Genomic DNA, 25,845 nt, shown 5'->3' on the forward strand with positions numbered 1-25,845 from the left:
AATAACCATGAATACCCCTCTCCTCCATTAATATGTCCACTCCCCTCTTAAAGCCCTCCAAGCTGGCAGCGATCACATCCTGGGGCAGGGAGTTCCACAATTTAACTATGCGTTGTGTGAAAAAATATTTCCTTTTATCTGTTTTGAATCTCTCGCTCTCCAGCTTTAGCAGATAACCCGGTGTTCTAGTATTATGGGAGAGGGAGCTGATTGTGTGTTGTCTCCAGTGAAAGGGTAAGCCCTCCTGATAGTGGACTTCTGCACTGACGGAGGCTGCTGCGTTTGCCTTGGCAGGAGTCCCCCAAACTGCCCAGTGGTGCCTACGAAGGGGGTGCACTGATCAAGTCCTCTGGGAAGCTGATGCTGTTGCAGAAGATGTTGAGGAAGCTGAAAGATCAGGGCCATCGGGTGCTGATCTTCTCCCAGGTGAGGATGGGGTGGAACCTGAACTGTTGCCCCTTAATGCCGACTGGGTGTGTTTGTGGGTGTGTGTGGGGGAGAGAGGTGTGCCTCATCAGGTTGTGAGTTCGCCCTCCCTCAGTAGATAGCAGCCAGTTTTGTGGTGCAGGGAGACTTACAACACCTCACCTAGAGTCTTCTGTTCAGTTTTGGGCACCGCGATTTAAGAAGGATGTAGACAAGCTGGAATGTGTCCAGAGGAGGGCAACAAAGCTGGTGAGGGGTCAGGAGACCAAGTCCTATGAGGAAAGGTTGAAGGAGCTGGGTATGTTTATCATGAAGAGAAGACTAAGAGGTGATATGATAACCATCTTCAAGTACTTGAAGGGCTGTCACGTAGAGGAGGGTGCTGAGTTGTTTTCTGTTGCCACAGAAGGTCTGACCAGAACCAACAGGTTGAAATTAAATCAAAAGAGTTTCCGTCTAGACATTAGGAAGAATGTCTAACAGAGCGGTTCCTCAGTGGAACAGGCTTCCTCGGGAGGTGGTGAGTTCTCCTTCCATGGAGGTTTTAAAGAAGAGGCTAGATGGCCATCTGTCAGCAATGCTGATTCTATGACCTTAGGCAGGTGATGAGAGGGAGGGCGTCTTGGCCATCTTCTGGTCATGAAGTATGGGGGTCACTGTGTGTGTGTGTGTGTGGTGGAGGGGAGGTAGTTGTGAATTTCCTGCATTGTGCAGGGCGTTGGACTGGATGACCCTGGTGGTCCCTTCCAGTTCTATGATTCTAGTCCAGTCATGGCAGGAGAAGCATTGCTAAAGTTTATGGGGAGAGGCTTGCCCTGGGGGTGCTTGTTTTGGGGGCCTGGTCATGGCTTGGCCCTTAAGACCCGGCGGGGGGAGGAGGAGGAGGCACGTCGGTTCTACAGCGTACAGGAGTTCTAGTGGGGAGTGTGAAGGCACCGGAAGTCTCACCTCGCTCATGGGCATCTTTTTCCAACTCCAGATGACCAAAATGCTGGACCTTCTTGAGGATTTCCTTGACTATGAAGGATACAAGTACGAGCGCATTGACGGAGGCATTACTGGCGCCCTGCGGCAAGAGGCCATTGACAGGTTCAACGGTGAGCGTGTAGGCTGTGGGGCCTGATGGGCAGGCTCTTGGCTGTACGGCTCCACCTGGGTGTCATTGGCAAGAGACGGGTACCGGTCCTGCTTGAGAAAAATGTGTGGGACGTTATCCAAAAATTCTGTGGAGGACAGGCGAGGGAGGGAGGCAGGTCAAAGGAGTAAGGACAGCCAGAGAGAAGAACACAAATGAACGCATGAAGCTACCTTATACCGAATCAGCCCCTTGGTCCATCAAAGTCAGTATTGTCTACTCAGACCGGCAGTGGCTCTCCAGGGTCTCAGGCAGGGGTCTTTCACATCACCTACTTGCCTGGTTCTTTTAACTGGAGTTGCCGGGGATTGAACCTGGGATCTTCTGCATGCCAAGCAGAAGCTCTACCACTGAGCCACAGCCTCTCCCCCAAGAGCAAGAAGGTCCTGAGTGACAGGCATTTATCTAGCTCAGTTTACGTGTCCTGCCTTTCCTCATGGTTCAAGGCATGCAGTGTTCCCACAGGCCAGAATACCGGCAGGCCAACGCCCAGTAGAAGAGAAAACTCCCTAGTGTGAGTATAGTGGGTGTGGGGGGGAGAGATCTTGGGCAGGAGTCTGCATGGAAACCTTAAAATCCTAGCCTTTTTACAGTGTATATGTGCTTCAGTACTTTGCAAAAGTACAAAATGTTGGAACAGATAGTTGTGGTAGCCAGATACTATCTGTGCAATTAATTTAGGTCATATAAAGAATTCCATTCTGTGGGAATCTGAATAGATAAGCCCTTGAAGTGTACATCTTGAGGAGGAGGCCCCTGATCCTTTCCTGGTTGCTCTTTTTGTGCTGTTTAAGGGGGAAAGCCAAGTTCTGTAACCTTTAAGAGCTCTAGTGTGCATGTGTTTTGTCCGTGGGGATCTGTTCCCAAGTAGCAAAGCTCTTTTGTGAAGTAATCCTGCATGTGTGAGTCTGTTTCTGAGCTTGGTTCATTTGCCCTCCCATTCTTGTTTGCTTCCTGAGACCCTTGTTCCTTTTCAGCTCCAGGAGCTCAGCAGTTTTGCTTCCTGCTCTCCACCCGGGCAGGGGGTTTGGGCATCAACTTGGCCACAGCAGACACCGTGATCATCTTTGACTCGGACTGGAATCCCCACAATGATATTCAGGTGGGTCCCTTGCTTTTCTTGCTGTTTGCCTCCTGAATGCTCCCTCCCCTGAGATGTCTGTTCAGGGAAAGTCAAACCCTAACATTTGATGCCTTGATAATTCACAGTGGGTAGCCGTGTTAGTCTGTTTGCAGTAGTCAAAAAGGGCAAGAGTCCAGTAGCACCTTAAAAACTAACAAAAATATTTTCTGGTAGGGTATGAGCTTTCGTGAGCCACAGCTCACTTCTTCAGATACTTCTTCAGAAAGCTCATACCCTACCAGAAAATATTTTTGTTAGTCTTTAAGGTGCTACTGGACTCTTGCCCTATTTGATGCCTTGGAAAGCTACGTTCTGGACTGGATTGGTAGATTATGATGAAGCACTCTGTGCATGCCTCTGCATTTATAGACCATTGCTGTAGTTGCCTCCAGGCCATAACTAATCGCCTCTGCTCTGTCTATTTCGGATGCATTGATTGCTACAGAAAGGGGCAGGGTTTTTTCTTCTTCTCAGGGCTGAATCTTTAAGTTCTTTTGCTTGCCTAAAAGAGAAATAATAGTATTAAGTTGAGCAGGTCAAACTCAATAAATCTGTCTGAGCTAGCCGAATGGGGCCAGTCCAGTTTACACAGCATTATAGATTTGGAATGGATGAGTGGGTGGGTACATGAACACACACATGAAACTGCCTTATACTGAATCAGATCTTTGGGTCCATCAAAGTCAGTATTGTCTACTCAGACTGGCAGCGGCTCTCCAGAGTCTCAGGCAGGGATCTTTCACATCCCGTACTGGCCCAGTCTCTTTAACTGGGGATGCCTGGGATTGAAGAAGAGTTGGTTTTTATATGCCGACTTTCACTTAAGGGAGACTCAAACCGGCTTACAATCACCTTCCCTTCCCCTCCCCACAACAGACACCCTGTGAGATAGGTGGGGCTGAGAGAGCTCTGAGAGAGCTGTGACTAGCCCAAGGTCACCCAGCTGGCTTCATGTGGAGGAGTGGGGAAACCAACCCAGTTCACTAGATTAGCCTCCGCTGTTCATGTGGAGGAGTGGGGAATCAAACCCGGTTCTCCAGATCAGAGTCCACCACTCCAAACCACCGCTCTTAACCACAACACCACGCCTGGGACCTTCTGCATGCCAAGCAGATGCTCTACCACTGAGCCACGGCCCCTCCCCATAGGCCATCCTGGATAAAGTCTGCTTAGGAAAATGGAGATCCTGTCAGTCGCACTGGCTGGGTCTGGTAGTTTTTCCTCTCCTTTCAAATGTGTAGAAGGCAAACAGAGGGCTGGGATTAAGACTTGGGGAATGTCAGCTAACTATAGGAACAAAAGTGGTTTTCTGAATGGCAGATTCCTGTTCTGTTCCCCCATAGGCAAAGAAAGCCCCGATCAGATTGCCCCCCCAACGTCAGAGCCTTCAGCCATGACTGTCCCAAAGACCAAATCTGGACCTCTCCCCACTGTTATCTCTCTTCGTATCATGACTCACTCGTCTCTGATCCTTCATGTTTCTTCCACCCCACCAATCCTGCAGGCTTTCAGCAGAGCTCATCGCATTGGCCAGGCCAACAAGGTGATGATCTACCGTTTTGTCACGCGGGCCTCAGTCGAGGAGCGGATTACGCAGGTGGCCAAGCGCAAGATGATGCTGACTCACCTCGTGGTGCGCCCGGGACTGGGCTCAAAGTCGGGCAGCATGTCCAAGCAGGAGCTGGACGACATCCTAAAGTTCGGCACTGAGGAGCTCTTCAAGGACGAAAATGAAGGTGAGGGCTTTGCGGCGACAGGGGCTGTTTCAGGAGGTGGACAAGGGTAACCCCATGTAGAATGCATTGTAGTAGTCTAGCCTTGCGGACACAAGAGCAATTGCTGCACAGTCAGCATCTCAACAGAAAGGGCTGCAGAGCTGGGGACGTTGTGCCTGGGCGTTGTGGCAATCTAGGCTTCCAGGCACAGCGATGAATCAAGGAGCTCTAGAATTTGAACACTGAGGCAGGTGCTAATGGGAAACAACCACTGCGTCTTGGGACCAACATAGCTGAAGGACTTTCTACTCCCTTATGAACCTGACGGGCCACAATGGTTGTCTTCAGAGGCCTGCTTCGGGTGCCTCCACCTTCTGAGATTAGGCAAGTGGCACCCCGGAAGAGGGGCCTTCTCAGTCATGGCACCAAAACTCTGGAACTCTCTCCCCAGGGAGATTCATCTGTCCCCTTCTGTTGCCGTCTTCCACCAGCAGGTGGAGACTTCTTTGTTTTGTTTGGCATTCCCTCAGTGATCCCTCCTTCCTAACCAATGTTTTCGTTGCTGTTTTAATATTTTGTATGTATTTTAACTCAGTTTTTAAATTGTTTCAATGATGTGAGTTTGGGAGGGGCGTTGATTTTAATAGTTTATTTTTATTTTATTTATTACATTTTACCCTGCCCTCCCCCAGCCCAAAGGCCACGCTCAGGGTGGCTTACAAAATTTAGAATAATGAAACCAATAAAACATTAAAATATAATTTAAATACATTTAAAAATAACCCAATCAGTTCACTAAATAGGGGGAAGATTCTGTTATTCCATATGTACAACACACATCCTTAGAGACTTCCACGCAACTAGTACAAGTCTCACATTCAATTTAAAATGTGCTTTGATTGTGTATGCTTTCAATTGTTAGCCATCTTGGTGGTCCTTATAAGGGCAAAAAGGTGGCATACAAATTTTGCAAATAATAATAATAATGTAACTTGCCAGAGAAGCCTGTTGTCCCAACAGGGATTGGACTAGGGGTGAAATCCATGGTTGTTTGACCACAAATCCGAGCTTACCTTGGGGGAATTTAGCAGCAATTTCCCAAGCCCCAGCCTTGACCCTCTGCCTTCTCTTCTCCCCACAGGGGAGAACAAAGAAGAGGACAGCAGCGTCATCCACTACGACAACGGAGCCATCGCGCGCCTGCTGGACCGTAACCAGGATGCCACCGATGACGCAGATGTTCAGAACATGAACGAGTACCTCAGCTCCTTCAAGGTGGCGCAGTACGTGGTCCGGGAGGAAGACAAGGTGAGAGGGAAGGAGAGGGGCCAGGTGGCAGCAGCTGAAGCCAGCAGTGGTGGCTGCAGTTGGTGGGTCCACAGGTTCACGAGCTCGTGTTGGAACGTGTGCGTCCCTGACCCAACTCTGTCCCCTGCAGATCGAGGAGATCGAGCGGGAGATCATCAAGCAAGAAGAAAACGTGGACCCTGACTACTGGGAGAAGCTGCTGCGGCACCATTACGAGCAGCAGCAAGAGGACTTGGCCCGCAACCTGGGCAAAGGGAAGCGGGTGCGCAAGCAGGTCAACTACAATGACGCGGCCCAGGAGGACCAAGGTGAGTGCTTGGGGGGGGGGGCCTTTGAGAGATCTTAGGTGCACCCTTGGAAGTGCTTTGGTGGGGGTGGAAAGTGCCGTAATGTCACAGCTAATTTATGGCAATCCCTCATGAGGTTTTCAAGGCAAGAGAGGAACAGAGGTGGTTTGCCATTGCCTGCCTCTGCATAGTGGCGTTGGACTTCCTTTACGGTCTCCCATCCAAGCACTAACCAGGATTGAACCCTGCTTAGCTTTCCAGACCTGACGATACTGGGCTAACCTGGGCCATCTTGTGTTTGTTAATGGTTCCTCATCCACTTGGAGAGGAGTGACTAGTGGAGTGCCTCAGGGATCTGTCCTGGGCCCTGTGTTGTTCAATATCTTTATAAATGATTTGGATGAAGGAATCTGCTTATTTGCAGATGATATTAAATTGGGAGGGGTAGCAAATACAGTAGAAGACAGAGCCAGGATACAGGATGATTTTGACAAGCTGGAGAATTGGGCTAAAACCGATAAAATGCATTTCCACAGAGATAAATGTTAAGTTCTGCATTTAAGTAGGAAAAATCATCGGGGTTTGCTATTTTATTTTGCATTTAATTGAAAATGTTTTTGTAAACTATTATTGTAAGCCGCCTTGAACCCCGAGGAAAGGCAGGATATAAATATTTTAATAAATAAATGCTGGCATGGTGATATTTCAGACAATCAGTCCGAATACTCGGTGGGCTCCGAAGAAGAGGACGAAGATTTCGACGAGAGGCCAGAAGGTGAGGACTTTTCTTACCCCCTTGCCCGCCTTGGGCTGTTGTCCAACCCGTCACCCTCCCACTTTTTCACATGGTGTGTGAGTTTCCATCATGCTGAGAACAAATGGGGAATTAACCAAGTGGTCTGGGTGGCTTGCCATTCTGACCTGGGGAGAAACCCTTTTCCTGCTGTGTGTGCATTCATTCTCGAATCTCGGCCTGCTCCAGTCTGTTCCGTCATAACTCCTCTATCTGGCAGGCCCTGTTCTTTCATGTTGGCCTGGCTGAGCGCAATGAGAGGCTCCTTTCTATTACAGTGGCAGGCTGCACTTGCCTCTCCGGGACCCGTGCCAGCCCTCGGTGTGAGCCTGCCAGGGGGCTGGGCTCTGTTTTCTGTCTTCCCTGGGCCAGACGAGCACGCGGCCTCAGGCAGGCCAGCATGAGGGACTTTGGTTCAGCAAGCTCTTTCTTCTGCCAAGCCAGGAGGAGGCTTTCTGGGCACCCAGCCATGCCTTTAGTAACTCTCCAGTGCCAGAGGGATTTGATCTTAAGCCCCCCATCTCTCTCTCTCTGGTTGCCAAGGTCGCCGACAGTCCAGACGGCAGCTCCGGAACGAGAAGGACAAGCCCCTCCCCCCGCTCCTGGCCCGGGTTGGCGGGAACATTGAGGTGAGAGAGCAGACCCACAGGATTGCTTGCGGGTGACGGGGTGGGTGGGATATCTTGGGTCCCCTTCCTTATCAACCCTTGGCTCTGGGGAATGCAAAGTAGGGATTTACCAGCGAGGAGAGGATCTTGTCTATGCAGACAGCATAAGGGAAGGAGGGATTTGTGGGGCAGGCTGATCGGGAGAGGGACAAGATGTTTGGGAAGGCACTCGGGTTCAGAAGAAGAGGAGTTGGTTTTTATATGCTGACTTTCTCCACCACATAAGGAAAAATCAAACCGGCTTACAATCACTTTCCCTTCCCCTCCCTGCAACAGACACCCTGTGAGGTAGGTGGGGCTGAAAGAGCTCTAAGAGCTGTGACTAGCCCAAGGTCACCCAGCTGGCTTCATGTGGAGGAGTGGAGAAACAAATCCAGTTCACCAGATCAGCTTCCGCCGCTCATGTGGAGGAGTGGGGAATCAAACCTGGTTCTCCAGATCAGACTCCACCGCTCCAACCACCGTTCTTAACCACCACACCATGCTGGCTCTGCACCATGCAGTGCAGTGATGCCAGAGAATGTCACCAAATGGTTCACCGGTTGCGTACTCGAGCAGTGGGTGAGTTGCCTGGAAGGACGGCTGCTCCCCTCGACAAGGGCCTGCTCCAGGCACCCAGGGTCTTCTAGTCTCAGCGGCTAACAGTGGTGCTTGCTCGCTCCCAGGTGCTGGGCTTCAACACTCGCCAGCGCAAGGCCTTCCTGAACGCTGTCATGCGCTGGGGCATGCCTCCCCAAGATGCCTTCACCTCCCAGTGGCTGGTCCGGGACTTGCGGGGCAAGACAGAGAAAGAATTTAAGTAGGTGGTTGCTTGGGGGAGGGAAATTGGGGAGCATGCTGTTCTGTGCCCTAAAGTAGTGAGGGGGCTATGGCTCAGTCCTGGAGCAATTGCTTAGCATGCAGAACTTCCCCGGTTCAATCCTTGACAGCATCTCCAGGTAAAAGGGATGATCTGAGACGCCAGCGAACTGCTGCCACTCGGAGTAGACAATACTGACCTTGCATGACTCAGAAGAAGGCAGCTTCATGTGTAACAGAAGCCAAGTCACACACTGTGAAGCTCCTTCTGGAAAGTTGTACGAATCCCATCCTCCTGGTAGGTAAGCAAGGGATGCCCGAGAATGCCATTTTGAAGAAGCAGTTTTCTGGCCATTCTGGCAATAAGATGAGCTTGGAAAAAGGACCGTCTGTGGCTGCTCAGAAGCCAGAGGGAGGCTGGACTGGAGTACTGTGGTTTAGTGGCTCAGGGACTAAAGCTTCTGCTAGGCATGCAGAAGGCCCCAAGTTCAATCCTCAGCAGCATCTCCAGTTAAAACAATCAGTTAGCAGCTGATGTGAAAGACCCTTGCCTGAGACCCTGGAGAGCCACTGCCAGTCTGAGTAGACAGTATTGACCTTGAATGACCTGTGGTCTGATTCAGTGTAAGGTACTTCCACCCCAAAGGAAAATGGAGGGAAGATGTTTGTCGAAGTCACTGGGGACAAAGTTCAGCCTCATTGCGTACCCGGGAGAGAAAGTCTGTGTTGTAACCTATCCCTTGAGCCCTTCTAAGAGAATAGGGTGAGTGAAATCTCAGGCCCCTCTTTGCCAAATGATGATGGTTCTTACTCATCTGATGTTGCCTCCTGAACATTTTTCTGTCTGTGTTTCCTGGAGGGTGAGAGGAAGAGGCCATCCTCCCCTCCCTCATGCAGACACAGAGTGACCCCTCGGAGAAGGGGAGCTGTGGCCCGCTGCACTGGGGGGCCCGAGGTGTGGCTTCTGCCAGGCTGGCCTACAGCGACAGAGACCCAGGGGCTTGCTGGGTGACGATGAACTAGAAAAGTCTGATGGCAAAACCAAGGAGGGGCGTGGAGCAGCCAGGCTGGTCTCCAAGGCCTTTGCAGTGTGTGTCTGGGAGCCATATGGCATACTCTACCCTTCCTTTCCCCATGGGTTTCCTCCACTGGTTTTGGGGGTTACCAGCTGCTTCGGGGATCCCACTTAGTAGAGATCTGCAGCTGAAGTTTGGCCAAAATTGTAGGTCAGCCAGTGGAGACAGCGGAAAGCGCCCCTTCCTTTCCCTTCCCCACAATTAATCTACCTCGTGCAAACCGCAGCAGCTAGCCTGATGCAGAAAGTGGTGCTGGGTGGACTAAGTCCTTCTTCAGCTGTTGGTTTCATGCTTCCTCAGGGCCTACGTCTCTCTCTTCATGAGGCACCTCTGTGAGCCCGGGGCCGACGGCTCGGAGACCTTCGCTGACGGGGTGCCCAGGGAAGGGCTGTCGAGGCAGCAGGTCCTCACCCGGATAGGCGTCATGTCTCTGGTGAAGAAAAAGGTAAGGAAGCCAATACCAGAGCCAGAAAAGCAAGCTCCTGGCAAGGACAAAACCATCCAAGAGATTTTGCATAGGGATGCACGCCTTTAAGAAGACATTCAGAGTCTTTTCTGCAAGGGAAGAAGAGAGAATCTTGAATATCTTAGGATTCCCATTTTCCCATTCTGGTCCTCAGGGTGGTGGAGAAAAAGCCTGAGAATGTGCCACAGTTGTCTGCTTAGTGCTGGAGAATTTATTCCTTTAAAACATTTATTAGCCACTTTTCTGCCTTGTGGAACTCAAGGCAGCTTACAATATAAATAAAGAACAAGAAGTCACAGCAACAATGGCCATAAAATCCACACAACAATATTGTGTATCCCATCACTAACATTAATGAATGGCAAGTGCATAGATACCTGTGGTTATCTGTGAAGAGTATAAGTATGCCTTAGCAACATCTATGCACTTGTCATTCAATGTTAGTGGTTGGATATACAATATTGTTTTGTGGGTTTTGTGGCCATCATTGCTGTGACTTCTTGTTCATTGCTCTATACAGCATGGGTATCAGTTTGACTTCAGTAGCCTACAATATAAGTAAAACAATGATTATAAAAAAACACCTAAAGACCACAATTTACAATCTCCAGTTAGGACTGCCAGTAAATCAAAACATGCAGTCAAATGCAGTCCTAAATAAAATTGTCTTCAACCGCATCCTGAAGGTAGAAAGTGTGGGGTCCAGGCACACCTCCCTGGAGAGGTTCCATACTTTGTGGGGCTGCTGCTCTCGTGTGCTCGCCAGACTAACTTCTTTTACGGGACAGTTAGGAGGGCCTTCCCTGTGATCTTAATTCCCAGGCAGGAGTTGTATTTTGCAATGCTGTGTGTTTGTGTGGGGCGCTGGGATGATTGTGGCAGAAGGGGGCCTCTGAAGGAAGTCTTACAGAGGCAGCAAGGTGGTCTCCCCCCCTCCCCTTGGTGTTGGCTGGTTTTTGTGGCCCTCCTTCCTGTCATGCAGCTCAAATGTGTGCTCACAGAGGAGTATCTCTTTTGCATGGGCAGGTGCAGGAGTTTGAGCATATCAACGGGCGCTGGAGCATGCCAGAGTTGATGCCTGACCCCAGTGCCGACTCCAAAAAGTCCTCCCGAGCATCATCCCCTACTATCAAAACGTCCACCACCACCCCGGACCCCAGCTGTACTAACACTCCCTGCACCTCCAAGCCAGGTACACACCCCAGTGACACAGGGACCCACAAAGGATCCTGGGCCAGGGCGTCCTGTATTTCAAATAACTTTTAATCTCAGACCAGAATCCACCTCTAGGAGTTTAGATTCAAGCCAGCTGGGTACGGGAAAGTTGTTCCTGAGGATTTTAGTTATTAGGATTTCTAAACTGCATTCTCGGTAAGAATTAGGATTGGTTACAGAGATTAGATCGCTCTAGATTACTTCCAGTGTTCAAGGGGTCTGAATTGTGACATCTAGTTTTTATTTATTTATTTATTTATTTTATTCAATTTATACCCCCTCCCTTCTCCTTATGTTTGTACGTATTTGTGTTCGTGAACCCTGAATTTAGGCCCCCTGAATTTAATGAAGTGGCAGCCACATTGTATTAGCACTGGTGTAAAATAGACCAAAATTCAGTTTGTCAAAACGTTAAATGTGTTATTAATTGGGAGTAGCTCCAGTTCAGTTCAGTACATCAATGGTCCAAAGGTATATAAGATTGTAGGGAGATGCGTGTTTGGAGAAGGAAAGGAATGATGAGTATTCCCAGGACTGATTATCCATCTCACCAGCTACCCCAGCTCCAAGTGACAAAGGGGACGGGGGGATCCTGGCAGAAAAAGAGGAGCCGGAGGCCAAAGACGAGAAACCAGAGAAGGAAGCCAAGAGTGGCGAGAAAATGGAGACAGAGGTTGGTGCTTCTACAGGGGGGTCTCTTCCACGCAGCTTCAAAAGAGGGGAAGGGCTATCTCGCAGTGGTACTTTGTAGGGAATCTGGAAGGGAGGTTTTTAAAAGAGCTAGTAGTGAAGGCACCCAGTGAACGTGGGACATGCCAGGGGCCCTGCCCTCCTCCTCCTCCTCCTCTTTCCTTTTAAAAAGGCCTTGACAAATGCTATTGTTTGTTTTTAAAACCAGATAATTCTTATATTTATTTATTTTGCTAAAAATTGTATCCCACCTTTCTGCCCTTACAAGGGCTGCTAAGGCAGGTAACCATTCAAAACGTACATGATAAAATCCCCTTGTAATTCTTGAGTTAAGTAAAGTGATAGTGCTGCCTGCTGGCAGTGAAGATACCACAGCAGAAGGCACCTCACTGCCCTTGAATGCTGTAGTGTCAACTGTCAAACATTTTCAAGTCCTGTAGAACGTCCAGCAGTGATCTCTTGGCACAAAGGATTGCTTCTCTTAAGAGAGCTTAGGAGCCACAGGACAGTCTCCCAAACTGGGGCACTGCATGTGTGCCAAGTGTTCCCTTAAAGGACAACTCCTCCTTATTTACTTATTTATTATTTACAAAATTTGTGTCCCGCCTTTCTGCCCTTACAAGGGGCACCTAGGCAGCTATCCTTGAGCCCTGCCCATCTTGACCTTGTCCTGAAAGCATTCTTCTCTGATGGCCTTCTGCATGTGTCCCTTTTTCTTTGCGTTTCCCAGCCTTCAGCTCCTGAGCAGCCCATTTCTAACACCCTCCCTGCGGAGAAAACAGAGCTGGAGCCGTCCAAGAAACCCGAGGAAGAGGGACCAATGGCCCTGGGAGAGAAGGAGCCGGAAGCTGAGCTTGCAGTCAAGGAAGAGAGAGAGAAATCAGGTAATGGTTTACAGGAGAGAGATCTGTTGTTGTTTTGAAGTGTGTGTGTATTTACACACACACATGCCTTCATTGGCATATAGAAAGAAAAATGCACATTAGGATAGATGGAAATACAAATAGATAAAATTGGATAAAACCAGTGGCTCTCAACCTTTTTTGCTCCATTCCCCACTTTCACCATTGTCCAGAATATAATTCCCCCCTTCCCAAGATAGTCATAAACTTTATTGAATGTCTCAGATTAAATTAAAAGCAAACTACAATTTTACAGATTGTACGTCATACTTTGCTGACTATTGGTACCAATCCCCCCGAACCCTGAAATCCCCCCCAGGGGGGAATTCCCCCCTTGTTGAAAACCCATGGATAAAACAATCCCGAATCACCCATTAAGGAATGCTACATACTATTCACAATACCTGATTGCTAGCTTTAAAATCCTTGCAACTGAATCAATTATTTTTGGATTTTGTGTGGTCATAAGGTAGGATGTCCTAATTTCAACAACATTTCATGTTGTTTACAAACAGCGGGTCAGTGAATTGGGATCGGTTGCAAGCATAAAAAGAGCAATTAAAAAGGACAGGAGCAAGTGATTCTGTTTCATCATTCCCGCAAGGCCAAACTCTATTTGTAAATAGGATTTTATGAAATCTTCCGCGTAACAAGGTGGAGGGTAGTGCATTTAGCTTGGCAAGCATATAGAATCATAGAGTTGGAAGGGACCACCAGGGCCATCTAGTCCAACCCCCTGCGCAATGCAGGAAATTCACAACTACCTCACCCCCACACCCCGTGACCCCTACACCATGCCCAGGAGATGGCCAAGATGCCCTCCCTCTCATCATCTGCCTAAGGTCATAGAATCAGCATTGCTAACAGATGGCCATCTAGCCTCTGCTTAAAAACCTCCAGGGAAGGAGCGCTTACCACCTCCCGAGGAAGCCTGTTCCACTGAGGAACTGCTCTAACTTAGAAATTTCTTCCTAATGTCTAGACGGAAACACTTTTGATTTAACAATATGCTCTACGCTGTTGTGGTACAGTTACAGTATAGCACGATAGATTTGTTTATTTGACCAAGACTCCCAACTCAAGGGGGAACATTTACTATTTGCATGGCTTCTAAGCTCCTGCGTTTCTATATCTAAAAGATTGCACTTTATCACATCGAACACTGACTTTTCTGTAAGGCAATACAGGGAATCTAAAGAAATTCCTATTGATCTGATTTTTTTTCTCAATATGTCTCATCCACATGGATGATTGAGATTCAGTTGACATATGAAAAATAAAACTCCTGTTAACTGGCATTGTGCTGGAGTCAGTTGTGTTTGCAATCTGGATCAGCACAGTCACTGTGACGATCCATGAGCAATAAAGGAAGGGTGTGCCTAGAGTGGTCAGAATGCCTCAGCCTCTTGTCCTTGGCAGTTTCTTACTGCAGCCAAGGAATTAACACCTGCTCCTTGCTGGCATGGAGAAAAGGAATCTGGACCTGAAGAAGGACTTGAATCAATGGAAGCTCCAGCCAGCCTCCTCTCTTGGTTCCTCAAGAGAGCTAGGTACTTGGCTTTTCCTTTCATAAGGAAAATTAAAGAGGTGCTCTCAGGATTGCTGCAGAAATCGCACGCAGCCTGGCATGGCCTTCTCAGCCACCTTGGTTCTCTAGTGCGTGTTGCTAGGGTACCGTTGGACCGAGAGGCTTTTGGCCATGTCTGGCTTTACCCCTTCATGCCGTCCCTTTCCTTACCCATGCTCCAGAAGCTGATCCGGAGAAACTTGCGGCAGATGAAAAACCTGCTGAGAGCGAGGAGAGCAAGGAAAAGGCTGAAGGGGAGATGCCGGAGGTGAAGAAAGGTAATCTGGTCCTTGACAGGCAAAGGGGTATCCACCTGTGGCTGCAGGACATCAGCCTGGCAGCACAACTTGACCTGGGGCTCTTTGCAGAAAACAAGCCTTTTCAGGATTTGGGCTGGGCAGCCTGCCAAGTCCTGAAGACATGAGAGGTCTTTTGACTTTGACTTTGCTTCTGAGAAAGATCTAATGGCAGCAGGCTGTTTCGAAAAGGAGTCAGTCTTTCCTCCCTCTGGTAGACCTTTGCAGGACAATTCCCTGTGGCCATGTGTGTGTGGTTAGAGGTGCAAGGGTGGCTTCTGCAGAAGAAATCGGGGAGACAGGATACGTTTCGGGCAGGGGGGATTTGGGGTCAGCTCCTCTTGCCCAACTTCCCATTTTAACCATCCCTTTTAAAAGAAGAGGCAAAACCCGAGAGGGAGACAGGAAAAGAGCCCAAAGCTGGCAGCGTCAAAGACGACAGCCGGAGCAACGGCAAGAAAGAGGACAAGGCAGAGAAGCCCCGCTTCATGTTCAACATTGCTGACGGCGGCTTCACAGGTGAGGTGGCGTGGGGAGGGGAGACAGCGGCAACGTTGGGGCGGCAGGAGTGTTAACATCTGCTCAAGTCCCAGCGGCCTGTTTGGACCATTCAGGAAAGGAAGCCAGCACCGTGTCCTTGATGTGGGTGTTGCCTAGTTGAGAGGATGCATTGTGAGTGCATGTTGTTCATGTTGATCTCTTTCACTTTTAGAACTTCACACCCTGTGGCAGAATGAGGAGAGAGCCGCCATCTCCTCCAGTAAGCTTAATGAGATCTGGCACCGCCGGCATGACTACTGGCTACTGGCTGGCATTGTCCTGTATCCTTTTTGACTCATTCATGCCCTCGAGATAGAGGGGAGGGTGTCTTTATTTCTCTCCCCCCCTTTGTGGACAAGTAGGAGGGCAAATTCTGCTACACACAAATAACCATGGATCACTGGCAGAGCAACTGCTTGTCATGCAGAAGTTCCCAGGTTCAATCCCTGGCATCTCCAGATAAAAATATCAAGTAGCAGGTGATGTGAAAGGCCTTTACCTGAGATCCTGGAGAGCCACTGCCAGTCAGAGTAGTAAAGACTGACTTTGATGGACTGATGGTCTGACTTAGTGGAAGGCAGCTTCCTATGTATGTAGATCCTAAAGGTGGGAAAGAACCCCTTTGTTGGAGATCCTAGACAGTCCCTTGTGGTTGTGGTAGAGAAGACATTGATGTCACTCAATGTAAGGCGATTTGTGTGTGCCTTGCCGGGGAGAAGCAGCCGGCTCTTTTCCTTCAGCCATGGAGGTTCCTTAATGCCTGCTGTTGCTGTGCAGCCATGGCTATGCTCGCTGGCAGGATATCCAGAACGACAACCAGTTTGCCATCATCAACGAGCCTTTCAAGACGGAAGCCAACAAGGGCAACTTCTTGGAGATGAAGAACAAGTTCCTGGCCAGGAGGTTCAAGGTATGGGGGACAAACAGGATTGGATGAGGACTGCGAGGGGACTGGGGCCAGGCTGAATTCTCAGGCACAGTTTCTGTGCCTTAACCTGAAACCTTGTTTTTAGCATTTTGAATGTTGGGTTTGAGCATATATGGGCAGTGTAGCCAGCATTAACAGTTTGAGTCAGCAGCCTGCAGAGTAATCCCCCGCAGACCTGACCATGCAAGCAGTGTGCAATGTATATTGCGTGGTCCCACAATCGCACTGCACGCAGCACGGAGTGCAATGCTCTGACTACCTCTGCTTTGAAAAACAAATTTCTCATCAGAATATAAAGGTATAATATGGCTGTAAAGTCTCAAAAGCTAGCAAGGGGGGATAAAGGGTGGGTGGGTGACCTCTGTTGACACTTCCCTGCAGAGCTCCTTTCCTTCGAATCTTACATGCTTGGTCAGAATCAAGAAGCAATACCACTTAAGAACATAAAGAAGAGAGGGCAGTTCCTCTAGCCTCCTGGTCATTTTTGACCACTCTTTTCTGGGAGCTGTCTAATGAATCAGTGCTGCAGAACCGGCCCTCCTTGCCGTACATTTAAGAAAGATGTAGACAAGCTGGAATGTGTCCAGAGGAGGGCAGCAAAGATGGTGAGGGGTCTGGAGACCAAGTCCTAGGAGGAAAGGTTGAAGGAGCTGGGTATGCTTAGCCTGGAGAGGAGAAGACAGAGAGGATATGATAACCATCTTCAAGTACTTGAAGGGCTGTCATATAGTGGATGGCGCAGAGTTGTTTTCTGTTGCCCCAGAAGGTCAGACCAGAACCAATGGGTTGAAATTAAATCAAAAGAGTTTCCGTCTAGACATTAGGAACAATTTTCTAACAGAGCAGTTCCTCAGTGGAACAGGCTTCCTCGGGAGGTGGTGAGCTCTCCTTCCCTGGAGGTTTTTAAGGAGAGGTGAGATGGCTATCTGTCAGCAATGCTGATTCTATGACCTTAGGCAGATCATGAGAGGGAGGGCACCTTGGACATCTTCTGGGCATGGAGTAGGGGTCACTGGGGTGCAGGGGGAGGTAGTTGTGAATTTCCTGCATTGTGCAGGGGGTTGGACTAGATGACCCTGGTGGTCCCTTCCAACTCTATGATTCTGCCCAGTCCTGCTGCAGGTTTCCTTGGGTCCGGTTGCAGTTTCAAGAAGAAGAAGAGTTGGTTTTTATATGCCGACTTTCTCTACCATTTAAGAGAGACTCAAACCGGCTTACGATCACCTTCCCTTCCGCTCCCCCCAACAGACACTCTGTGAGGTAGGTGGAGCTTTCTCACCGCTTTCTTCCTCCCCACAGCTCCTGGAGCAGGCCCTGGTGATTGAGGAGCAGCTGCGTCGAGCTGCCTATCTGAACATGACTCAGGACCCGAGCCACCCGGCCATGGCCCTCAACACTCGCTTTGCCGAGGTGGAGTGTCTGGCTGAGAGCCATCAGCATTTGTCCAAGGAATCTCTGGCCGGCAACAAGCCCGCCAACGCCGTCCTGCACAAGGGTAAGAGGCGGGCGAGGAGGCGGGCCCGGAGAGGACAGTCCATGTGAACCCCCCCTCCCCCCGCGCCACTGTGCGTCCTTCTGTACCATGCTCTGAATCCATTAAAGTGCGGTAATGATCAGAAAAAGCCGCTGTGTTCGGTTGTCTCCTTGATCCTGCTCTGTGTATCTTGCTTTGGTCTGTCCGCGGAGTATCTTCTGAGTATCTGCCAATGATCTTTTGTGTGCCCACTGAGCATTCTTCAAGCATATCTCTTCTCTTCTGGAAACCTTCTTTTGCCAAGCATGTCTGCTGAATATTACACAGAGTATCCTTTTGGCATAACAGTGGAAGTATTCCTTGAACTTCTCTTTACACAATCATCTTCAGTACTTTTGCTGCATCTATCTATATATTTAATCCCCAGAATATTCTCTCAAGTGACATAGTGAGTGCTTCTGGCATATATGGTTCACTGCTCTTGTGTATTTTTTTATGTGTATTTTCCCACCAAGTATCATTTGAGTAGCACTGGTTGACATTTGTCCCTGTCCGGTATTAAGTGAATGCCTCTTAAGTATTTCCCTTCCTTCATATCTCTAGTACATTTCTCAAGTTATCTCTATTTGTTTCCTTGTGAGTTTCTCTGGTGTATCCCCCTCCCCACACAAGTATCATGTGAATCTCTCTGGTGTTTAGTTTCCCATAAGTATCCTCAGTTTATTCATTTCCTCCCCACCCCATCCCCAATTCACTCAGCATAATCTGAGAATCTCTAGTGTCCTGCGAGCGGGATAGTTCTCTCTCTCTATGTGTGTTCAGTGATAGACAATCTGGACTATCTGATGGGTAAACGGCTGGAAAAAATATAGGTTTAATTTTAATTAATTAGAGTATCTCTGGAGTAGGTTTAGCTCAGAATTAATAGGCCCCAGGAGAGGGTATTGGGGCCACGTATCCACTTGTTTTGTGAAATAATTATAGTTTACAGAAGGTTGGGCAAGTGGGTTGCAGGTGCCAGGAGGAGTTCCCCCGTGCCTGGGGCTCTACCACCCTGACAGATTTCGGTCTCTCTCCTTCTCTTTCTTCTTCTCTTTCTCTCTCTCCTGCCGGCATGCCAGTGCTGAACCAGCTCGAGGAACTTCTCAGTGACATGAAGGCAGACGTGACGCGCCTGCCTGCCACGCTTTCCCGCATCCCCCCGATCGCTGCCCGCCTCCAGATGTCGGAACGCAGCATCCTCAGCCGCTTGGCCAGCAAAGGGAATGAGACACAGACTACCCCGGTAACTGTCTCCCCCCCCACCCCTGGCCACAGGATTGTGACGAGACTGTCAGCTGGCGTTTCATGATGCTGCTTTGCTCCTATTTATAATAGAAACTGACAGCACCAGGCTAAAGAATCTAAACATTTTATAGAGAGACTAGCATCAATAATTCTGAAACATACAACAATCTATATAAATCACCTAGATACATACAGAAACTACAACCCAACACCACAACAAGGTAAAAAATAAGTCCAACAAAAATGTGGTGAACTCCGTGGGAGAACTTCATCAAAGGAGAACACCAAAATAATCAGGTGAGTGTGGAAGGTAAGCAGCAGTACAAAGAAGATCAGAAGAATCCAGCGGAGATCAAAGGACATCCCGGATACAAATGATTTCCGTTTTCGCCAGTGGCTTCATCAGTCACTTGATCCCTGTAAAGTATGTGTTTTTTCTTTCCCAAAATAAGCTAGTTACCCTGCGAGCAATGGCATGAAATTGACACTGAGAGAGCTTTAAATTTATATGCTGCTTATCTTCCACACTCACCTGATTATTTTGGTGTTCTTCTTTGCTGAAGTTCTCCCACGGAGTTCACATTTTTGTTGGACTTATTTTTCACCTTGTTGTGGGGATGGGTTGTAGTTTCTGTATGTATCCTAGGTGATTTATATAGATAGTTGTATGTTTCAGAATTTTTGATGTTAGTCTCGTTATAAACTGTTTAGATTCTTTAGCCTGGTGTTGTCAGTTTCTATTTTACGTTGTTATTTACAACACTATATATTTTGCTTATGATTGCTTTTGCTCCTGTTTATGCCATTGCAGTCTGAAACCAAAGAAGTTGTGAAAGATTAGGGGTGCCAAACGATGTGCCCCATCTTGCCTCTTGAATCGTTAGGACTGAGTGGCTCCCCTTCTCCCTCTCTTCTCTTACAGGCTTTCCCCCCTGGGCCCTATGCCACCCCTCCGACCTTTGGGGGCTCATTTGGGGCCGGTCCCGGAGGGGTGCTGCCCACCATGGGCGCCAACTACAGCCAGATGCCAACCGGCTCCTTCATCACAGGTTGGTTGTGGGGGACAGAGACGATCACATTGGGGCAGCAGTTGGTGGCGGTGGGGCAGGTGCCCCGTTCCAAGTTGGGGGGGGGACTGGGTCATTGTGGCTGCAGGGTAAGGGCTTGGACTGGTGTGAAGCCTTCTGCATTCACCCCAGGCCATTCATCCTTGTGCGGGAAATTGGGGGTCGATGAGGAATGACGGCGGGTGAGGACTCCTGTGTGGTGAGTAAGAAGGAGGAAGGGAGGGGTTGTGGCTCAGTGGTAGAGCGTCTGAGCCCGAGGTTCAATCCCTGGCAGCATCTCCAGTGAAAAGGGTCAGGCAATAGGTGATGTGAAAGACTCTTTTCTGCCTGAGACCCTGAAGATCAGCTCCCAGTCTGAGTAGACAGTGCTGACTTTGATGTGCCAAGCATCTGATTCAGCATAAGGCAGATTCATGTGTTCCAGAGACGAGGTCGGTAGGGCTGGAATGTGCAGGCAGGGGGACCCGGCATAGCTAGCTTCTCTCCCTGGCTCCCTTGCCCTCTTGCCTCTGCTTTGAGAATCCTGGACTTAGAGCAAGGGGTCATCTGTAGTCCCCTTTGTGCTGCGAGCCTTTCTGGCATGTACAAAGGACATGCAAACCATCCTTGGGGGAGAGATGCCACGGTGGCCCCCGGGCCAGATGGCAGCCTTTGTGTTCAGAGGTGGGGTAACGCGGGGGTGTAGCTGGTGTGAGATTTCTGGGTCTGACGCAGCTGGGCTAGATGGGCTGTGAGCTGAACCCTTGGTGCGAAGGGGTGGGGCGGGGTGGGACAGCAGCCACGGCAGCTTCCAAATCCTCTTGCCAGTTTAGCCTGCTCTCCTCTCTTGTCCCTCTGCAGCCAACGGTCCCCCAGTGATTGTGAAGAAGGAGAAGGAAGGTGAGAGCCTAGAGAAGAAGGAGGCGAAAAGCGGGGAGGTGATCTGCATAGACGACTGAGGGGTGCTTCCGGCTCACCCGCCTGGTCACGACTGGACAGGTTCTGCCTCCTGGCAGGAGGGAGACGCTTCCCCTCAAGCCCCTCCTCTTCTTTTATTTTCTGATCACGTTGACGGCTTTGCCTGGGGGGTTGGGAGCGGGCAGGGGAGAGGGGGCGGATTACCCCTGCCCCACCCCTTCCACATTTGATTTTGTTGCTGTCCCCGTGCCCCTCTCTTTCCACTTCTTGGGGGTAGGGAAGTTGGGTTTCCGAGCTGACTGGCGCAGAGCAACCCAGAGGGGGTTTGGGAGCCAGGACTCCTGGGCTCTGTCCCTGGCTCAGGGCTCGAGGGGTGCAGAGGAGCAGGAGAGGGACAAGAATCCATGACTTGCGTCTTTTGGGGTGTCCTTCCTGTGAGGGAGGAGGGGGCGGCCTGCCTCAGGGCATGCGCCCTCAGCGGCAGTGCCTTTGAGCAACGCTGCGAAAAGCGACTCTATAAATATGAATATATATATAATGTATACACTCTCATCCTGTATGTTTAACCCCCTTCCCACTTGTGCTTGAACCCCATGAGGGGCAATAATGGGGCAGACTGGGGAGAGGACACACCCTCCCTAGTCATGTTCTGTTCTGAGAACGAATTGAGGGGGAGGGAGCAGACGCCTCCCTCCTGGATGTAGGGCTGTGGGAGGGACAGGCGCCAGATCTGTGCCTCTTCCAAGGGTGACTCCTGCTTCGGGGAAGGGGCTTGTCTTTCTGCCCTGTCCCCCCGTCTCTGGTCTTCAGAAGCATTTTGGTTTTTTTTTTGGGGGGGGGGCAATAGGAGGGCCAGGATGCACTCCTGAATTGGTTGCCGATTCTCAAGTCACTTCTTGTTTAAACCTTGCAGAATAAAGGCACACGGTTTCCTTCGCTACATACCCCAGTTGCGTTGCGTCATCTTTGCTTGGATTAGGAACGTGGGCCTTGGAAAGGAATGCGAGTCTCCCTCCCCGTTCTTCCCCCCAGCTTGGTTTTGGTTTGTGAAATTTAATTTAGTTTAATTTAAGGCAGCCTGAAGAAGCCCTGTGGCGCAGAGTGGTAAGCTGCAGTACTGCAGTCCAAGCTCTGCTCACAACCTGAGTTCGATCCCAATGGAAGTTGATTTCAGGTAGCCGGCTCAAGGTTGACTCGGCCTTCCATCCTTCCGAGGTCGGTAAAATGAGTACCCAGCTTGCAGGGGGGTAAAGGGAAGACGACTGGGGAAGGCACTGGCAAACCACCCTGTAAACAAAGTCTGCCTAGTAAATGTCGGGATGTGACGTCACCCCATGGGTCAGGAATGACCTGGTGCTTGCGCAGGGGACCTTTACCGTTACCTTTTTAAGGCAGCCTGACACATTACAGAGTACCTCCAGAGAAGGTGTATTTGGGACTGAATATGAGTCCTGGGAGTAGAGAGCTGCACATGACTATCACACGCTGCTGTGTTTGTGCTCTGAACCACCATGGTTGGTCACGCCACTTTGGTATGTGTGGTTGCACACATTTGCACTTGCCATGACCAACTTGATGATAAGGTCTGTGTGGATTTAACATTGACATCTCCATACAAAAAATGCCTTTCCATATAAGGATTGTTCTGGACAGAAGGGTTAGATCCAGGCTGGAATTTTCCTGGTCTCCATAGGGGGGTGGGTGCAGCAATTTAGTCTGGAATCAACCCAAAATGTAGCCGTAAATAGGAAGTGCATCACCACGCGGTGTTCAGGGAGGGTGCGCGCTGTCTGGGTGACTGCAGGAGATCCTAGGAGGAGGGCCCTGAAGTAGAAAGAAGAGTTGGTTTTTATATGCCGACTTTCTCTACCACTTAAGGGAGACTCAAACCGGCTTACAATCACCCCTTCCCCTCCCCACAACAGACACCCTGTGAGGTGGGTGAGGCCGAGTGTGACTAGCCTAAGGTCACCCAGATGGCTTCGTGTGGAGGAGTGGGGAAACAAAATCCAGTTCACAAAATTAGCCTCCGCCGCTCATGTGGAGTGGGGAATTGAACCCTGTTCTCCAGATCAGACTCCACCACTCCAAACTACTGCTCTTAACCACTACACCACGCAAGGCTTAAGTGGTGCAGCTGCCAAAGAGGATGGGGCTGTGATTGGTAGCCCCGGGTGCCTCTGCTGCTGGTCAGACTTCACTGATGCAAGAAAACCAGCCCTTTATAGAACAAGTTTCCCAAATGGAACAGAGACCTTACCTGACAAGCAGAGCCCGGCAGGTCCCTGGTAGCTCCAGTTGAAAGGTTAACAGCTGCTGGTAAAATCCATCCTCCATGTAGAGAGCATGCAAGATTGAGCTAGACAGACTGGCAGTCCCAAAACTAGGTCAGTTGGCACCAGCTGCCAGTCCAGATTCCAAGTCCAGTTGATTGCTTAATATCTATAGAGGCTTTGTGGAACTTCCATTCGCCTACCACTTTATCCGTTCTGTCTTGTCCTCATTTCCCTTTAGCAAGTGTTCCAAACGTAGGGTCCTTCAGACCTCTGCATCCTACACCAAAGGGGGCATTGGCAGCTTCTGGATCTATCCAGGTTCCCAATGCTTGAGACACACTTAAACTTGGTCATGCTTGGCAGTGGATACCTGGCAATGAAGAGTGTTTCCCTGCTCCTCACAATTTCTCTCACTCTCTCCCCCCCACCCCTGCACACTTGGCTCATCTGAAGCCCAACAGAGATACACACACTACTACTACACCGGAGCCAACTAAAGGTTCGGAGTTTACCTCACCTGCGTGTTACCATCCATGGTGAGACCACCTCACTGTTTACTTATGTCAGCTTGAAAAGCGCTCAATTTATTTCATGATCTTTGCTCTTAGTAAAGACAACGATGATGGTACTCATTTGACCTCCCAGTTATTTCCCCCATGCAATCCAGAGCTTAAAAATCCCTACAATTCTGCTTGGTCTCAGGGGAAAGCCATTAGCCATTCTCTGGGGAACAATTATGTTGGCACAAGCCAATTCTGTGTCGGCTCTAAGCACTTTGCCAAGTCACAAACCCTGTCAGGGAACTGGAGAATTATCTGTCCCAGCCCTCTGCCCAGCCATTTGTGCGGCTCCTGTCTTTGGGGACTCATTTCTGAAATTAAGTCGATCTCACGTTGGGTACCAAAGTGTTGATTGCACTCGAGACTAAATTACAGCAACAGAGAACAATATCCCAAGGGAGGAATTGCCTTACACATATTAAATATTGACATATTTTAAAAGTCCTTTTCCTTATTTAAATGTATCACATTTATTTTAGTAGAAAAGAACAAGAGTCCAGTAGCACCTTAAAGACTAACAAAATTTCTGACAGGGTATGAGCTTCTGGAGAAGTGAGCTGTGGCTCACGAAAGCTCATACCCTGCCAGAAATTTTGTTAGTCTTTAAGGTGCTACTGGACTCTTGCTCTTTTCTACTGCTAGTGACAAACTAACACGGCTACCCATCGTGATCTATCCACCTTTCTCCCTGATAGGAACCCAAAGGAGCTTACATTGCTCCATTTTATTCTCACTACAACCCTGTGAGGTAGTGTAGGATGACAGCATATTTGAGCTTCTGGCACGAATATTTCTACTGTGTTGTGTGTGTGATATATGGATGCAGGTGCCTTGCGTTATTCCATTTCTTGATTTTTGGAAAACAAAGAAAACACGAGAACAAGGACTGGCCCAACAAGAGATTGGCTTAATTTCAGAAATGAGTCCCTAATGATAGAAACCACACAAGCATTGGGACAGGTAAGTCTTGCCAGAAGCTGGAATACACCTCAGCCTAACCTACCTCACAGGGTTGTTGTGAGAATAACATGGGGAAAAGAACAGTGTAAGCTTCCTTGGGTTCCCATCAGGGAGAAAGTCGGGGTATAAAAAGTAAAATAAATAGCTGTGATACATTTTCCCCAATGTTCTGTATCCTGCAGATTGTGACAATATCAAGAGCCGAATTATTAGGTGTGCTTGTTTTGCTCCCGGCTAAGATGGCTGACTAAAAGGGCCAGTTGACAAAGCGGACTCACGTGAAGATCCTCCTTGACGCTTTCTGGGATTTCATTTCTTCATGCTTTAGCATCTTTCCTCCTCTCTTAGTGTATAACTCGTGTGCCAAGGTTGGTTTGATAACAGGTTGCTGTCCTAATCACAGAAGGCTGCGCATTATTACAATGATTGCCAGCCTAATTTTGAAACGAGACTTGTTAGCCACCAGAAGCCTTAGTCACATCCCTCCGCGATTGTTCTGTTTGCAGGTAGCTGGCTGCCTCCCTTGGTCGCTCTGCTAGCTAAGGTGGATCAACCCTTGTGAGTCACACTGCCTGCAGCCCACACAGGGCCATTAAAATATCTCGACCGGAGTCATGAGGGACACACCAGCTACAGGCACAGCGCGGTGATTAAACAGGATGTGATGGAGGAATGCTGCAATCCATTCTGTGGGGAATCTGAGGGACCCCAAACCAAAGTTGTGCCGTACGAAGGAAGTCTGGCTGAGTCAGCCACACGGAGAAACCAGAGGAAGGAAAATCAAGATGCCTGTATTATGCTGGCATTACACATAGGAATTACTCAGTGGTTGGGAAATGGCCAATTAACTGGATGCCAGAACAAAGCCTAGAATATTATCTCCTCAAATGCACAGCAAAGATTTTATTTATTTACTTCATTTACAGGCACACCCTCATCTTTTTCTCCAGTGTGAACCCAAAGCCGCTTATGTTCTCCATTTTATCCTTAAAACAACCCTGTGAGGTACGTTAGGCTGCAAGTGTGTGACTAGCCCAAGGTCATCCAACAAGCTTCCATGGCAGAGTGGGGATTTAAACTTGGGTCTGTACTAGTCAGGCACTCTTAACCATTATACCACACTGGCTCTGTTTTTCTTGGGATTATCTCCTTAAAGAAGGAATCAATTTGTCTTCAGGCAGTACTAGACTCTTCTCCCATCAGAGAGGCTGACTGCCATTTCCAATAGTTCACAGACTTTCTAGAACAGCCTGTGAAGCCAGTTATATGTAGACGTTTTCGTATTCTAGATGAAAAAAGCCAAGGCATGGTCCATGTCTAGTGTGGTACTGAGACAACATATCTCAAACAGTCCCCACTGTCCACATGGGAGAAAATTTCTCCAAACGGTA

At 49.1% G+C, this 25,845-nt stretch overlaps 1 protein-coding gene across 1 annotated transcript in view; it reads left to right on the plus strand.

Moving 5' to 3' along the window:
* The window catches only part of CHD3 (chromodomain helicase DNA binding protein 3), a 55,797-nt gene extending 35,016 nt beyond the window's left edge, over positions 1-20,781 (plus strand). Inside the window, exons 20-40 of the mRNA XM_056863463.1 lie at positions 295-426; positions 1,406-1,523; positions 2,539-2,663; positions 4,189-4,420; positions 5,541-5,707; positions 5,838-6,015; positions 6,704-6,769; positions 7,331-7,416; positions 8,121-8,254; positions 9,630-9,774; positions 10,822-10,987; positions 11,565-11,683; positions 12,431-12,590; positions 14,352-14,447; positions 14,844-14,984; positions 15,178-15,286; positions 15,783-15,915; positions 17,233-17,428; positions 18,529-18,692; positions 19,617-19,743; positions 20,602-20,781. Of these exons, the coding sequence (XP_056719441.1) occupies positions 295-426; positions 1,406-1,523; positions 2,539-2,663; positions 4,189-4,420; positions 5,541-5,707; positions 5,838-6,015; positions 6,704-6,769; positions 7,331-7,416; positions 8,121-8,254; positions 9,630-9,774; positions 10,822-10,987; positions 11,565-11,683; positions 12,431-12,590; positions 14,352-14,447; positions 14,844-14,984; positions 15,178-15,286; positions 15,783-15,915; positions 17,233-17,428; positions 18,529-18,692; positions 19,617-19,743; positions 20,602-20,699 (2,892 nt within the window). The 3' untranslated portion in view covers positions 20,700-20,781. The remainder of the gene's footprint in view (positions 1-294; positions 427-1,405; positions 1,524-2,538; positions 2,664-4,188; positions 4,421-5,540; positions 5,708-5,837; positions 6,016-6,703; positions 6,770-7,330; positions 7,417-8,120; positions 8,255-9,629; positions 9,775-10,821; positions 10,988-11,564; positions 11,684-12,430; positions 12,591-14,351; positions 14,448-14,843; positions 14,985-15,177; positions 15,287-15,782; positions 15,916-17,232; positions 17,429-18,528; positions 18,693-19,616; positions 19,744-20,601) is intronic.
* Positions 20,782-25,845: the final 5,064 nt, after the last annotated feature.

The sequence above is a fragment of the Euleptes europaea genome, chromosome 18 (genome assembly GCF_029931775.1).
Source record: "Euleptes europaea isolate rEulEur1 chromosome 18, rEulEur1.hap1, whole genome shotgun sequence".
Lineage (NCBI taxonomy): Eukaryota > Metazoa > Chordata > Lepidosauria > Squamata > Sphaerodactylidae > Euleptes > Euleptes europaea.